A 17,135-nucleotide genomic window follows, 5' to 3' on the forward strand; every position below is an offset into this window, starting at 1 on the left:
TATTTTGTTTCATTTTGTTTTTAGTCTGTAAATGAAACAAAACAGCAAGGAGAAAAGTCCCCTGATTTGTATCCTAGTGCTTCTTGATCACACCTGGTTGGCATAGCTGCAAAAAGCATAGCCGGCTGGGTGCAGTGGCTCACGCCTGTAATCCCAGCACTTTGGGAGGCTGAGACGGGCAGATCACAAGGTCAGGAGATCCAGACCATCCTGGCTAACATGGTGAAACCCCGTCTCTACTAAAAATACAAAAAAAAAATTAGCCGGACATGGTGGCGGGTGCCTGTAGTCCCAGCTACTTGGGAGGCTGAGGCAGGAGAATGGCATGAACCTGGGAGGTGGAGCTTGCAGTGAGCCGAGATTGCACCACTGCACTCTAGCCTGGGCAACAGAGCGAGACTCCGTCCCAGAAAAAAAAAAAAAAATCATAGCCACATCTATCTAATCTTATTGCTCATAGCTGTTAAATACCAAACCTGAATACTCAATTTTAGAAACGGAGCCTTCAATGCTTTTTGTTCCCAATGTTTCACAAGCAAATGGATGGAAATCAGAAGGCACACAGGGGAAGAGTATAATAAAAGCCCTAACACAAGTTAAATGAAGTCCCCTGAAAATGACAGTGAAGCAGAGCAACCAAGAGATTGATTCATACAGCAAAGAGGACAAGACAGATGAATGAATCCTGTGGTGCCAAACCAGTTCTTAGCCAAGAGGGACTTTACTGAGAGGGGCCTCTAACTCTTAGGAAGGACTAAATCTTAGGAAGGACTCTAACCTTCCTAAATTGGGCCTCAAACCCAGGGTCAGTCAAGCCTCCTTGCCTTTTCTTTTCTTTTCTTTTTTTTTTTTTTGAGATGAAGTCTCACTCTGTTGCCCAGGCTGGAGTGCAGTGGTGCGATCTCGGCTCACTGCAACCTCTGCCTCCTGGGTTGAAGCAATTCTCTTGCCTCAGCCTCCCTAGTAGCTGGGATTACAGGTGTGTGCCACCACACCTGGCTGATTTGTGTATTTTTGGTAGAGATGGGGTTTCACCATGTTGGCCAGGCTGGTCTCGAACTCCTGGTCTCAGGCAATCCGCCCGCCTCGGCCTCCCAAAGTGCTGGAATTACAGGTGTGAGTCATCGCACCTGGCCACGTCCTTGCCTTTTATTGAGAGGAAACTTTAACCCTCTCTGTCTTAGGAGAGACTCTAACTCCCTAAGCTGGGCCTCTAACCCAATCTCATCCTTTACCCAGGTGCCCCACCACTTACCCAAAGTCGGCCAATTAGTGCTGCAGCCTATTTCCTTTGGGCTGGGGGCTTTCTTCAGTATCATCCCTTCAAGGTTCACCAGAAAGATGTTACCAGAAAGGGCGTTCCAATTCAGACCCCAAGAGAGGGTTCTTTGGATCTCACACAAGAAAGAATTCAGGGTGAGTCCACAGTGCAAAGAAAAGTAAATTTGTTAAGAGAGTAAAGTGATGACAGAATAGCCACTCCATAGACAGAGCAGGCTCTTCCCGCAAGTCAGAGGAGGAATGCGTCCACCCTAGGTACTTGTTTATACATAGTGTCAGGAATAACGCTCAAAATTTTAAGGAAATTGAACACTCGAACAAAGGATTTTTAGCAAAGAAATTTTACTTTTGCACAGAGGGGTGCCTCTTTGGCCAGTCGCCATGAGAATGCACCTGAAAAAAGGGGCACAAGAGCCTTTGAGCGAGCCACTTTTGTGAGCGAGACTCCATCTCAAAAAAAAAAAAAAAAAAGAACTGGCAGAGATTTTAAAAAGGCTTATAAAGAAGGAGCCAAAATTCCAGTTTCTGATTGGTTGGTGTGGGCATTGATAAAGGCTGCTCTTGAGCCGTTTCAAACAGATCATGAGACAGATTCAGATGAGGAAGACAAGTGTGTAAAAAACTAACTTCAGATTCTGAATGCGAGGAGCAAAAACCAGAGGAAATTAAGAAAGGGAAACTGAAAAGGGTATGTTTTACTAGCCCATCAGCTCCACCTGCTGAATTAAGTGAATGGCCACCTCCTTTCCCTCCCCATAATGGGCGAGAAAATGAATTAGCTGTAAAATTTACTGCTCCTGTAGTTGCAACATTAAAATCTGGAGCAATTGGTGGTGCTATAGAAAATTCTATTCAAAAGGCTAGAGCTGAGGGAGACCTTGAAGCATGGCAATTTCCTGTTACTATCACCCAGCAAGGAGGGAAAAATATAGCTAGTTGGGCCACATTTTCTTTTAAGCTATTAATGGAATTTAAGCAAGCCATTAGTCAATATGGGCCAAATTCTCCTTTTGTACAAACTTTACTAAAAAATGTGGCTCTTGATAATAGATTGATAAAATATGACTGGGATACTTTAACAAAATCTGTTCTCACTCTATCTCAGTACTTACAGTTTAAAACCTGGTGGGCTGATGAAGCTCAAACTCAGGCAAGGGAAAAAACACAAGCACAGCCATCTGTGCCTGTTTCCTTTCAACAGTTAAAGGGAGTCAGTCCTGATTGGGGTCAATTAGAAAATCAAGCAGTAATGGAGAATGTTGCCATTGTTCAGTTATGCACTGTGTGCTTACGGGCATGTGACAGAATAAATGTTACAGGAGAAAAATATCCTTTTTTCAGTTCTGTCTGACAAGGACCTAAAGAACCATATACTGATTTTATTGCTCAGCTCCAGGAGGCTGTGAATAAGGCCATAACTGACAAAACAGCTCAAGATGTTGTAATACAGCTTCTTGCATATGAAAATGCTAATACAGAGTGTCAAAATGCTATTAGACCTATGAGAGGGAAGGCTCATTTGGCTGAATATATTAAGGCTTGTGATGGCATTGGGGGTAACTTACACAAGGCTACTCTTTTAGCTCAAGCTATGGCTGGATTAAAGGTGGGAAAAATACGCCCCATTTTTCAGGCTCTTGCTTTAATTGTGGGCAATTTGGACACACAAAAAAGGAATGTAGAAAAGGAAATCAAAAGGCAAAACTATTACCATCAATCAACAGAAAAGTCCCGATGTATACCCCCGGTATAAGAAAGGCAATCACTGGACAAAACAGTGTCATTCTAAATTTAGTAAAGATGGACAACCTCTTTTGGGAAAAGGGAAGAGGGGCACACCTCAGGCCCCTCAAAAAACCAAGGCATATCCGCACAGTCAGTGCCCTTACAAACGTACAACAATTGTCCCCCACCACAGCAGGCAGTGCTGCCATATATCTCTGCAGCACAATTCCCATCTCCCTACTTCCTAGGGAGCCACCAAAGAAGGTCCCCATGGGTGTTAGGGGCCCTTTACCCTCAGAAAAAGTTGGTCTATTGCTTGGAAGGTCTAGCTTAAATTTAAAAGGTGTCACTGTACATAGAGGAATAATTGATTCTGATTATGCCAGAGAGATTCAACTAGTTGTTAGTTCCTCAACTCTGTGGTCTGTTTCCCCAGGAAAAAGAATTGCTCAGTTGTTGCTGTTACCTTATACAAAACTGGGAAACAGCACTGTAAAAAGAACAGGAGGCTTTGGTAGTACTAACTCAGCAGGAAAAGCTGTATATTTGGTTAATTGAATGTCTGATAAGAGACCTATTTGTACAGTAACCATCCAAGGAAAGGACTTTGAAGGGTTAGTAGATACTGGAGCTGATGTTTCTATTATTGCTTTAAATCAATGGCCCTGACACTGGCCCAAACAAAAGGCATCCATTGGTATTGTTGGAGTAGGAGCTGCTTCAGAAGTTTTTCAAAGTTCCTTAATTTTGCCATGTCTAGGGCTGGATGGCCAAGAAGGGACAATTCAACCTATTATTACAGCTATTCCTGTCAATTTATGGGGAAGGGGCATATTGCAACAATGGGGTGCTGAAATATCTATTCCTATGGATCAGTATAGTAATAACAGTAAACAAATGATGAGAAAAGTGGGATATCTCCCAGGAAAAGGATTAGGAAAGAATGAAAGTGACCAACCAGAACCTTTAGAACTAAAAGGGCGAACAGATCGAACTGCATTAGGGTATCATTTTTAGGAGCGGCTATTGCTGAGCCTCCAGCTCCCATTCCTCTTGTTTGGTTAATTGCCAAACCAGTTTGGGTGGAGCAATGGCCGCTGAAACAGGAAAAAACTGGAGGCTTTAAAAGAATTAGTACAGGAACAATTGCAAAAGGGACACATAGAGCCTACTTTCTCTCCTTGGAATTCTCCTGTTTGTTATTAAGAAAAAAATCAGACGGATGCGGTGGCTCATGCCTGTAATCCCAGCACTTGGGAGGCCGAGGTGGGTGGATGGCAAGGTCAAGAGATTGAGACTATCCTGGCTAACACAGTGAAACCCTGTCTCTACTAAAAATACAAACATTAGCCGGGTGTGGCGGCATGTGCCTGTAGTCCCAGCTGCTGGGGAGGCTGAGGCAGGAGAATGGCTGAACCAGGGAGGCGGAGCTTACAGTCAGCTGAGATCGTGCCACTGCACTCCAGCCTGGGTGACAGGGCCAGACTCTGTCTCAAAAAAAAAAAAAAAAAAAAAAAACAGAAAAAAAGAAAAAATCAGGTAACTGGAGAATGTTAACAGATTTAAGGGCTGTTAATGCTGTAATTCAACCCATGGGCTCACTGCAACCAGGGCTGCCCTCTCCAACAATGATTCCAAAATACTGGCCTCTAATATTGCTTATTTACCATTCCTTTAGCTACCCAAGATTATGAAAAATTTGCTTTTACTGTTCCCGCTATAAATAACAAAGAATCAGCGGATACCATTGGAAAGTACTCCCACAAGGCATGTTAAGTAGTCCAACTATTTGTCAAACTTATGTTGGAAAAGCTATTAAGCCAGTTAGAGAACAATTTAAAAAATGTTATATTATCAATTACATGGATGATATTTTATGTGCAGCTGACACTAGGGAGGAATTAACACTATGCCACAAACAGAAAAGTCTGTAACTGCTGCAGGATTAATCATAGCCCCCCATAAAATCCAAACTTCTACTCCCTTTCAATATTTAGGAATGAAGGTAGAACAAAGTGCTACTAAGTCTCGAAAGGTTCAAATTCAAAGAGATAATTTAAAAAATTTAAATGACTTTCAAAAATTATTAGGAGACATTAATTGGATTTGTCCAACTTTAGGCATTCCTACCTATGCTATGTCTCACCTTTTTTCTGCCTTACAAGGTGATTCTAACTTAAACAGTAAATGCTCCCTGTCCAAAGAGGCATTAGGGGAACTTAAATTACTTGAAGAAAAAATTCAACAAGCACAAGTGAAACGAATTAACCCTATGCAGCCATGACAGTTTTTAGTTTTTCCTACTAAACATTCACCTACAGGAGTTATTGTTCAACAGAATGATCTGGTTAAGTGGCTTTTTCTACCTCACAATACAACCAAAACGCTTACTCTGTATTCAGATCAAATTGCTGTACTAATAGGACAAGCAAGGCTGCACACAACAAAGTTAATGGGATATGATCCAAATCAAATTACGGTTCCAGTAAACAAACAACAAATTCAGCAAACTTACATTAATTCCCAGGAATGGCAAGTTAATTTGGCAGGTTTTGTTGGCATTCTTGATAATCATTATACTAAATCTAAGATATTTCCATTTCTAAAATTAACATCCTGGATATTGCCTTCTATTACTCAAAAAGCCCCTAATGAAGGGGCCATTACTGTTTTTACTGATGGGTCTAGTAATGGAAAAGCCTCATTTGTGGGACCTCAACAACAAGTTTTTCAAACTGACTTTGCTTCTGCTCAAAGGGCTGAACTTATTGCTGTAATTACAGTACTGAAAACTTTAAAAAAGCCAGTTAATATTGTTTCTGATTCAGCTTATGTGGTGCAAACCACACAAAATATTGATGAACAACTTAATCTTTTATTTCATTCTTTACAACAAGCAGTACAACAAAGACATTCCCCTTTCTATATTACTCATATGAGAGCACATACTAACCTCGCTGGTCCTTTTAACTTAATCAAAGGGCAGATGCACTGGTTTCTGCAGCTTTTGCCAATGCACAAACGTTCCATTCCTTAACCCATCTTAATGCTGCAGGCCTCAGAAAAAGATACGGCTTATCCTGGAAGCAGGTTAAGGAGATTATAAAACACTTTTCTGCCGGTGAAGTCCTGCATCTGCCACATCAGGGAGCAGGAGTTAACCCTAGAGGTCTATCTCCAAATTCCATCTGTCAGATGGACATAACACACATTCCCACTTTTGGAAAATTGTCCTTTGTTCATGTTTCAGTAGATACTTATTCACATTTTATCTGGGCCACATATCAAACAGGGGAAGCTACAGCTCATGTTAAAAAACCTTTTTTTTTGCTTTGCAGTTATGGGAATCCCAGAAAAAACCAAAACCGATAATGGCCCAGTGTATTGCAGCAAAGCCATGGCTGCATTTTTTTTTTTTTTTTTTTTTTGAGACGGGGTCTTGCTCTGTCGCCCAGGCTGGAGTGCAGTGGCCAATCTCGGTTCACTGCAAGCTCCGCCTCCCGGGTTCACGCCATTCTCCTGCCTCAGCCTCCCGAGTAGCTGGGACTACAGGCACCCGCCACTGCGCCCGGCTAATTTTTTTTGTATTTTTAGTAGAGACGGGGTTTCACCGTGGTCTTGATCTCCTGACCTCGTGATCCGCCCACCTTGGCCTCCCAAAGTGCTGGGATTACAGGCGTGAGCCACCGCGCCCGGCAGCCATGGCTGCATTTTAACAGCAGTGAAATATTACTCATACTACAAGTATTCCATATAACTCACAGGGACAAGAGATAGTTGAAAGAGCTCATTGTTAACTTAAAAACTCAGTTACAAAAACAGAAAGAGGGAGACCAGGTATATAAAACCCTACATATACAATTACACCTCGCTTTATTAACATTAAATTTTTTTAATTTACAAAAGGATCAGCCCATGACAGCAGCTGAACAACACTTAACAGGACAAAAGGAAAATAAAAATGCCAGACAAGATATACAGTGGAGGGATGCACATACAAAGAGTTGGGAAAAAGGAAAAATAATTACATGGGGAAGAGGATTTGCTTCTGTCTCTCCAAGTGACAATCAGGTGCCTCTGTGGGTGCCCACCAAACATCTGAAGGTCTATCATGAGCCACACCAGGAAGAGAGGACTCTGGGAAGAGCCAGAACTCCCTATACGAGTGATGGCATGAATGAACATCTCAGAGACAAAGGAAAAGACCAAGAATACTCGCCGGGCAGACCCTCCAACATGGGGACAAATCAAGAAACTGGCACAGATGGCAGAGGACAATCTGAGAGCACAGAACAAATCAAAAACAACTAGTAACCTAATGGTGGCTATGATGGTGGTACTTACTGTGGCGGTAAGCCTCCCTACTGTAAAAGCAACTCAAAATTTTACTTATTGGACTTATGTCCCATTTCCTTCTTTAATTAGGTCTGTGAGTTGGATGGACCCTATTATTGAGGTGTACAACAATGACAGAACCTCGATGCCTGAGCCCATAGATAACAGAGTGCCGATACATCCTAATGAGGAAGGGATGAAAATGAATATATCAATAGGATATAAATATCCTCCAATATGCCTAGGACCTGCTGCTGGATGCTTACAAATTGGCACACAAGTATGGTTGGCAGTAATCCCTGGAAAAAATAAATCACAGGCTACTTTATATATGATTTCAGGGCAAAGTTTAAAATATAACCATTCCAGCCCTAAAACTCAGCAGTTCTGTCCAGACAAACTCGAATGTAAACAAAATACAGTTTGGTTTGAAGGTGTGGATGCTTGGCACTGGGGAAATTGTGTAGCAAGTAAGGCTGGGGTGCTACAAAATAATTCCTATAGAATCGTCATTGATTTGTCCCCTAAGGGGATTTTTAAGAAAAATTGCACTGAAGGGCCTTCTTATAAAATAAGCTGATGGACTCATTGGAAAGAGAACCATACACAGTACATTCAGATGGAAGCTGATGTCCCTATTATATGGAGCCCTGGTGGCATTGTCACCCCTATTCCAAAAATGATATCTCCTGCCATAGGACAGGAACATTCAGAATTATGGAAATTAGCTATGGCTCAAAGTTCAATCAAAATTTGGGAGGGTAGATATAATAAGTATAAAGGGGAGGGAGGTAAATATAAATATGTTCTCTCTTTTCTTTCTAACAGGACCTTTTGGATTCAAAGTTGTGTCCGACCACCTTTTATGTTAGCAGTAGGAAATATTACTTTTTTTTTTTTTTTGAGACGGAGTCTCGCTCTGTCCCCCAGGCTGGAGTGCAGTGGTGTGATCTAGGCCCACTGCACGCTCCGCCTCCCTGGTTCATGCCTTTCTCCTGCCTCAGCCGCCCGAGTAGCTGGGACTACAGGCGCCCACCACCATGCCCGGCTAATTTTTTGTGGCTTTTTATTTTTTATTTTTTTTAGTAGAGACGGAGTTTCACCGTGTTAGCCAGGATGGTCTTGATCTTCTGGCCTCGTGATCTGCCCATCTCAGCCTCCCAAAGTGCTGGGATTACAGGTGTGAGCCACCCCGCCAGGCCGGAAATATTACTCTTGACATAAATACCCGTTTTATCACCTGCCAGGAATGTCACTTACTTGCATTAACCACATCTTGATAACAATCAAACTATCTTGTTAATTAGAGCCAGAGAAGAAGTTTGGATCCCTGTGTCTCTAAATAGACCATGGGAGGCATCACCATCCATTCACATTATAACTGAGATCCTTACAAAACTCTTATCCCGTTCAAAAAGATTTATAGTTGCTCTTATATTTGCTATAATTGGCCTCATTGCGGTTACCACCACTGCTGCAGTAGCTAGTGTGGCTTTACACTCATGTGTGCAAACTGTCAAATTTGTTGATAAATGGAAAAAGAATTCTATGAAATTATGGAGCTCTCAAGCCCAAACAGATCAAAATATAGTCAAATTAATGATCTCCCTCAGACAGTAACTTGGATAGGGGATTGCATCATAAGTTTAGAAACTAGAATTCAAATGCAATGTGACTGGAATACATCCGATTTTTGCGTTACTCCTCATAGTTAGAATGAAACAGAACACCAATGGGAAAGAATTAAATGCCATCTAGTGGGCAGAGAGGAAAATCTCACCCTTGATATTGTAAAAGTAAAAGAGCAGGTTTTTGAAGCCTCTCAGGCTCACTTAGCCCTGCTCCCTGGAACTGATATTTTCAGCGAGGCAGCCAATGGGCTGTCTGCAATCAATCCTCTTAAATGGATTAAGATCACTGGAAACTCTACACTTGTAAATTTTGTTCTAATAATTACGTGCTTGTGCTGTCTCCTTTTAGTCTACAGATGCGGAAGCCGCTTCTGGAGAGAAAGCCGCTGCCAAGAACAAGCAATGATAGCTGTGGCGGTTTTGCAGGACAAAAAAGGGAGACATGCTGGCAGAAGAGCTGAGGCAGGGCTCGTTTTTCTGACATAATGTAAGAGAGTCTTGGAACATGTCCTGGGTCCAGGGTCTAAAACCCCTCATGACCTTTGGAACACCAAACTCTGTGCTGCCCTGCCGCACTATAATCTAAACCCAGGGTATAAAACCCCTTGTGGCTTGGAGAGAACCCAGGGCTCAGGGCATAAAACCCCCTGTAGCCTTTGGAATGTGTCCAGACTCACTGGCCCCTTGCACTTTGTTCTCCCAAGATCATAAATTGATTGTATCTTGAATTAGAAGAACCTATTCTCCCTTATGTCAAGTAGCAGAGCATATGCTAAGCCATCACAGCTATGCTTGATGCACCGCTTTCTACCCCCACGTCCTCACCTGTCTACCCCCACATCCGCACGTCCTCTCCACCTGCTTGTTTGATTACCAATAAATAGTGTGGGATCCCAGAGCTCAGGGCCTTTGCAGCCTCCATACTGGCGTTGGCCCCTGAGACCCACCCTATATACTCTTGTCTTGTCTCATTCCTTTGACTCTGCCAGACTTCATAGCCCCAGTGACCAGGTGTTGGGTCTGATCACCCCAACACTTTGCCTCCACCGGTCCCATGCCACCCTCGCTTTAAGCCCCTGCCTTTGAAAGCAGGTCATGTTCACCGAGATGCTGGACACTGCAGCTATCTGTCCCTGGGACAGCAGGGACCTCTGAAGCTTCTTTGTGGCCTGGTTTATACTTTTTTCCATCTTGTGGTTTTTCTAATGGACTTTCACGGATTTTGTAATCTCGTAACTTTCCAAGCTCCATCACTTCCTAAATCTTAAGAACTGTAATTGACAGTTTAAATTGAAGGTGCTGTTTGTAGACTTAATACCCAATGAAAGCCCAGGCATTGCCGGGAGTGGTGGCCCACGCCTGTAATCCCAGCACTTTGGGAGGCCAAGGTGGGCGGATCACCTGAGGTCGAGCGTTCCTGACTAGCTTGATCAACATGGAGAAACCTCGTCTCTACTAAAAATACAAAATTAGCCGGGTGTGATTGTGCATGCCTCTAATCCTAGTTACTCGGGAGGCTGAGGCAGAACTGCTTGAACTCAGGGGGCAGAAGTTGTGGTGAGCCAAGATTGTGCCATTGCACTCCAGCCTGGGCAACAAGAGTGAAACTCCGTCTCAAAAAAAAAAAAAAAAAGCCCAGCCATCATGAAGAATCCCCGAATGTTCTCTGAAGAAAATGATGCTGGGGGCTGGGTGCAGTGGCTCATGCCTATAATCCCAGCACTTTGGGAGGCCGAGGCATGTGGATCACCTGAGGTCAGGAGTTCGAGTCCAGCCTGACCAACAGGGTGAAACCCTGTCACTACTAAAAACATAAAAAAGTAGCCAGGTGTGGTGGCGGGTGCCTGTAATCCCAGCTACTCTGGAGGTTGAGGCAGGAGAATCATTGGAACCTGGGAGGCGGAGGTTGCGGTAAGCCGAGATTTCACCATTGCACTCCAGCCTGGGCAGTAAGAGTGAAACTGCGTCTCACACTTGATCTTAGCCAAAAGGCTGAGAAGCACTGAACCAAAGCCACCGCGCCCGGCTGGGAAAGTTCTTCTTTACAGATTTATAGTTCTTCTTTATAGATTCTTTCTTGCTAAGTGTTGAAAAGATAACTATAATCATCTAAAGAGGATTAATTCATCACTTAGGCAAAGTAGAGGTTAGCAAGAGGAAGTTACTTCTCTTAGAGTATGTGATTCAAAGGAAAAAATTGCTACATCTAATACACACCGACTGGCTAAACATTTCTAGGTACGCATCAATTTCTATGCCACTTTCAGATTCAACACAGTGAGGAAATTACTGGTGTAATAAAAATAACAAACATTAGATTAATGAAGCAAGGTAAAATAATTTCAAACAGGAAAGATGTATGAATCTTTTGTACAAAAAATTTCAACATATAAGTTGCATACAAGCAGGAAGATTTAACTTCGTAAGAGAATTAACAAAAGTTGCATTAATTCAAGACAAGAGCCTGCAGAGACTAAAATTGCTTAGTACTGAAAGTTTTGCCCATATAAACTGTAGTTTATGAAGAAAAATGTTTTGTTTTTTTTGAGGCAGGGCCTTGCTCTGTTGCCCAGGCTAGAGTGCAGTGGTACCATCTCAGCTGATTGCAACCTCCATTTCCGAGGAAGGCTCCTTAATTTCCCAATTATAGAGGTTTTGTGGGAACATAATTGGGTGTAATAAAATAAAAATTTACACAAGAGACAAACATACTCTTCAGGGTGTGTGGTCATAATTTGTTTGAACAAGCCCTTTTAAACTTCTAGATATCATTGAAACTCCTATGTTGATTAAAAATCATCAAAGATCTTTCTAGTGAGAAGGATGAAAAATACTACTGAGAATGAAGTATCACTATTTCATGTATGTGCCTGTATGTGCTTATATAACATGCTGTAATACAAGGTGACATTTAGGGGTTGAGACTGTTAACATCTGACTGTACCTTGCTATTTGTAACTTACAATCTTTTATTCACATTTCTCAAGTGCCATGCCTTTAGGTGCCTATACATCATGCTATCATAGGATTTCTAGGGATAAGCCGAGTGCGGTGGCAGATGCCTGTAATCCCAGCACTGTAGGAGGCCGAGGGGGGTGGATCATGAGGTCAGGAGTTTGAGACCAGCCTGGCTAACGTAGTGAAAGCCCATCTCTACTAAAAATACAAAAATTAGCTGGGCGTGGTGGAGGGAACCTATAGGCCCAGCTACTCGGGAGGCTGAGGCGAGAGAATCACTTGAACCTGGGAGGCGGAGGTTGCAGTGAGCCGAGACCATGCCATTGCACTTCAGCCTGGGTGACAGAGTGAGACTCTGTCTCAAAAAACAAACAAACAAACAAAAAAAAAAAATTTAGGGATATCTAAGCCCATATAACCTGCTGTTATAAAAGGTAACATTTAGGGATTGAGAATTTTTTTTTTTTTTTTTTGAGACGGAGTCTCGCTCTGTCACCAGGCTGGAGTGCAGTGGTGCAATCTCGGCTCACTGCAACCTATGCCTCCCAGGTTTAACGAATTCTCCTGCCTCAGCCTCCCAGGCAGCTGGGACTACAGGCACCCACCACTATGCTTGGGTAATTTTTGTATTTTTAGTAGAGACAGGGTTTCACCGTATTGTCCAGGGTGGTCTTGAACTCCTGACCTTGTAAGCCGCCCACCTCAGCCTCCCAAAGTGCTGGGATTACAGGCCTGAGCCAAAACACCCAGCTGAGATTCTTCATATAGCTGATTATCTTGCCATTTCTAACTTACAAGCTTTATCCACATTTCTTAACCTTTTGTTTCACTAAATGGGACAGGAAGTTTTAACTCTTGTATCCATGAAGCATCTTAGTAAAATAACAGATATTCCATTTGCAAATTATGCTCCCCAAAAAACACAAACACATATCTAAAAAATGTTATAAAGACATTAAGTGTCCACTCAATAACTTTGATTCAAACTGTCTTCATGTTCTTCACTTCACAAGATAAAGCTCTTAAAACGGACTTTGTGAGGTTCCATGCGTTTGGTCAGTCATGAGAGGAAGTGAGAGGAAACAAGAGAGATTCTAGGGAGCCCTCAGGAAAGCTGAGGAGGTGGCACCCTGCCTCCGGGTCCCTCAGAATGTCCCATCTCCCTGTCAGTATCAGTGTCCCAGATAATCTTCTTCTGACTGGGACATTTCCCAATTTGGGAACAGTGGTTACTTGCCAAATTCACATTTACAGCCAAAACTGTGGCTGCAGTGTCGACATTCATGCAAGTGGGGAAATGGGCATGTGACCCCTGAAAAAAGATTCTGGATTCCATAATCTCACCTTGCTGGCAAGAAACTACCGTTTCAGCAGAAAGTGCAATGACAGTGTCTGCACAGGGACTGGAGATTATCTCTAGAAAAGAGCTTGGAGTGAGGAAATTAGTTAATGTGGATGAATGACGTTACCCATGGAGAATGACATAAGTAGCTAGAAGACAAAAGCCTCAGAACACATAAATCTCAACCCGTACTGAGTAGAGGACTCAGAGCTCTGAGGTAATTGGAGCTCATGGCTATCCTAGAACTTGGATAACATAAAGTTCTTGTTTCTACAAAGTGTGTATCCTTTCCATATGTGAGAACTCTGAGGAAATACAAACTTGGAACAAAAGAAATAGTAAGGTAATCTTAGAAAGATGTTGAATAGAAAGCAAGCTACGGTGACATCTTAACTGTTTCACGGCCCAGCAATCTATACGTATTGTCACTTGGGGACACTTATGATTCCACATGAAGTGGATAAACAGCTCATAGCTCTTGTGGTACTGAAAACCAAGTATTTGGCCGGGCATGGTGTTGTGTACTCGTAATCTCAGCTCCTTGGGAGACTGAGGTAGGAGAATCACTTGAACCTGGGAGGCCCAAGTTGCAGTGAGCCAAGATTGCACCACTGCACTCCAGCCTGGGTGACAGAATGAGACTCCGTTCCAACGCGAAGTCTCTTAAGACCAAGGAGAGCAGACATTCTGATGTTTTCCACATTGACAGCAGTCATAAGGCCTTTCTCCAGTATGAACTCTCCTGTGTTTAACGAGACGGGATGTTTCAGCAAAGGATTTCCCATATTCACTGCACTCATAAGGCCTTTCTCCTGTGTGAACTCTGATGATGAAGGAGGGTAGAGCTTCGCTGAAATGTTTTTCCACATTTGGTGCATTCATAAGGCCTTTCTCCAGTGTGAATTCTCCTGTGTTTAATGAGACTGGAACATTCAGCAAAGGATTTTCCACATTCACTGCACTTATAAGGCTTTTGTCCAGAATGAACTCTTTTATGAACATGAAGCGCAGAGCTGGAAAGAAATGATTTACCACATTCACTGCATTCATACGGCCTTTCTCCAGTGTGAATCCTCTGATGTATAGTCACGCAGTTCTTATTACCAAATAATTTCCCACACACCTCACACGCATATGGCCTTTCTCCAGTGTGAACTCTCTCATGAACGAGAAGATGATACTTCCTGTTAAATAATTTCCCACATTCCCTACAATTGTAAGGTCTTTCCCCAGTGTGAAGTCTCTGGTGTTCAGTGAGGTGGGATCTGTACCTAAATGATTTCCCACATTCCTTGCACTCATAGGGCCTTTCTCCAGTGTGACCTCGCTGATGTTGAACGAGGTTGCCCTTTTGACCAAAAGATTTCCCACATTCTCCACACTTGTAAGGCCTTTCTCCAGTGTGAACACGCTGATGGTTAATAAAGCAGAACTTCTGACGAAAAGATTTCCCACATTCCCCACAGTGATAAGCTCTCTCTCCAGTGTGACCTCGCTGATGTTGAATGAGGTTACCCTTTTGACCAAAAGATTTCCCATATTCTCTACACTCATAAGGCCCTTCTCCAGTGTGAACACGCTGATGGCTAATAAGGCTGCCCTTCTGACTAAAAGACTTCCCGCATTCCTCACAGGGATAAGCTGTCTTTCCAGTGTGAACTCGCTGATGTTGAATAAGGCTGCTCTTTCGACTATAAGATTTCCCACACTCTCCACAATCATAAGGTCCTTTTCCAGTGTGATCTTGCTGATGATTACTGAAGCTGACATATCTGCTAAAGGATTTTCCACAATCACTGCACACATAACATCCATCTCTAGTGAAAAGTTTCTGGTGTGGAATAACTGAGTGTTTGGTGCTGAAGGCTTTTGTGCGTTTTCCACACCTGTAATTAGTTTTTCCCTCCTGAAAGGGTGGGCCATGCGTAGTTTCACTATCTGTCTTCTCTACGGGGTAAGCGGCGGCTTCTTGGCATAATCCTGAACTGGGCAGAACGTCCTCCCCAAACTCGCGGAAGACAAATGGCTCCTGTGACACCCTGAGCTTACGTTTCTTTACAAATGATGCTTCTCTGACATTCTTTCTGTAGAATTTCTCTCCAATATGCTGCTTCTGGTGGTGATGAAGGTTTGCAGTGTCATCCAAGTTTTTTCCACATGCTCCACTCCTGTTCAGCTTCTGCTTGTGATGAGTTTCCTGGTGGTCAGCAAAGTGAAAAACATCCTCCAAGATGAGGCCACACATTTCACAGGGGTGAGCCTTCTTAGGAGAAACACCTGCCCTAGGAGTCCTGCTCTGAGACTCTCTTTGTACAGAAATGCTCTGCTTACAAGGTGCCTCCTCATCTTTTGATCCACACCAACAACCTGAAAGCAAGAAAATGCTGGTCAAGTGCAAACTACCTCCGACGGGAAGGCACAGCCCACCCACAAGTACATCTCACAAATTGAGGAATTAATCTATAGAAATATTTGCAGGAACACAATGTTGGCTTCAAGTTGAAGATGGGGCTGCTGGCCGGGCCTGGTGGCTCACGCCTGTAATCCCAGCACTTTGGGAGGCTGAGGCGGGTGGATCACCTGAGGTCAGAAGTTCGAGACCAGCATGAACAACATGGTGAAACCCCATCTCTACTAAAAATACAAAAATTAGCTGGATGTGGTGGTGGGCGCCTGTAATCCCAGCCACTCGGGAGGCTGAGGCAGGAGAATCATTTGAACCCGGGAGGTGGAGGTTTGCATTGAGCCACGATCGCACCACTGCACTGCAGCCTGGATAACAGAGCGAGACTCCATCTCAAAAAATAATAATAATAATAATAAAAAGAAGAATGAGCTGCCTAGCATTACTGGGCTATAAAGGTCACAGAATCCAGGAGGCCTCATGATGTAAAGAGCACAAGCATACAGGCAACACAGGGAGTAGAGGCAGGGTCCACAGCTCCTTCCTCTAAACACAAGTTGTGTACGGGACCTTATCTCCTAATGACATGTGAGTGCTATGTAGAAGCATATGGGCACGGTGGCTCACGCCTGTAATCCCAGCACTTTGCAAGGCTGAGGCAGGTGGATAACCTGAGTTCAGTAGTTGGAGACGAGCCTGGCTAACACGGTGAAACCCTGTGTCTACTCAAAAAAGAAAAAATTAGCTAGGTGTGGTGGCGCAGGCCTGTAATCCCAGCTACTTGGGAGGCTGAGGCAGGAAAATCACTTCAACCTGGGAAGCAGAGGTTGCAATGAGCCAAGATTGTGCCATTGCACTCCAGCTTGGGCAACAAGAGCGAAACTCCATCTCAAAAAATAAAAATAAATATAGAAGCATATGTCAAGACCAAGAAAACATGAGTACAACACAGCAGAGAGTGGTCATGGATGGTTTAACATAGGGCATACACTTCCTAATACGTAATCGATACACCAATATCAGAGACAACTGCAGATGAAAGCACAAGAAAAATGGGTGAGATGTGGAGTCTAGAGATGTGAGTATTAGTGCTGGGGTGGATATCACAGTAGAAGTGAAAAGGTACAGAACTAACACGTGTGAAACTCTCAACAATGGGGAGAAAAAGACAAATAGTGTGCGCCTACTCATATGGCCACAAAAATACTTGGCAAATATAAATGGTTTCTGGTATGATTTGGATAAACCCCTGAAGTCATGCCCTCCCCCAGCATGGCACTCCTGAGGGACAGGCTCCCTTTGAGCCTATCGTGATGAGCCTGAATTGAACCACATCTTGTCAAACACGGAGGACTCTCCATCTCACACCCAGTACATAGGACTGGATGATATAAGTATGAAGGGAGAGACAGCAGAGATGAACAGCCAACACTAGCTCAGGGTAACTAAGCACCTGACA

At 43.3% G+C, this 17,135-nt stretch overlaps 1 protein-coding gene across 3 annotated transcripts in view; it reads right to left on the bottom strand.

Moving 5' to 3' along the window:
- The window catches only part of LOC101124732 (zinc finger protein 417), a 47,721-nt gene that overhangs the window by 24,138 nt on the left and 6,448 nt on the right, over nucleotides 1–17,135 (bottom strand). For 2 of the 3 annotated variants that reach the window (XM_031004113.3, XM_031004112.3), the window contains exon 3: nucleotides 12,906–15,639. The exons of the other annotated variant lie outside the window; for it this stretch is intronic. In XM_031004113.3, coding sequence (XP_030859973.1) covers nucleotides 14,069–15,639 — 1,571 coding nt within the window. In that variant the 3' untranslated portion in view covers nucleotides 12,906–14,068. Of the gene's footprint in view, nucleotides 1–12,905; nucleotides 15,640–17,135 lie in introns of those variants that run through there. 3 annotated transcript variants of the gene reach the window in all.

Source organism: Gorilla gorilla, chromosome 20 (genome assembly GCF_029281585.2).
Source record: "Gorilla gorilla gorilla isolate KB3781 chromosome 20, NHGRI_mGorGor1-v2.1_pri, whole genome shotgun sequence".
Taxonomy (NCBI): Eukaryota; Metazoa; Chordata; class Mammalia; order Primates; family Hominidae; genus Gorilla; species Gorilla gorilla.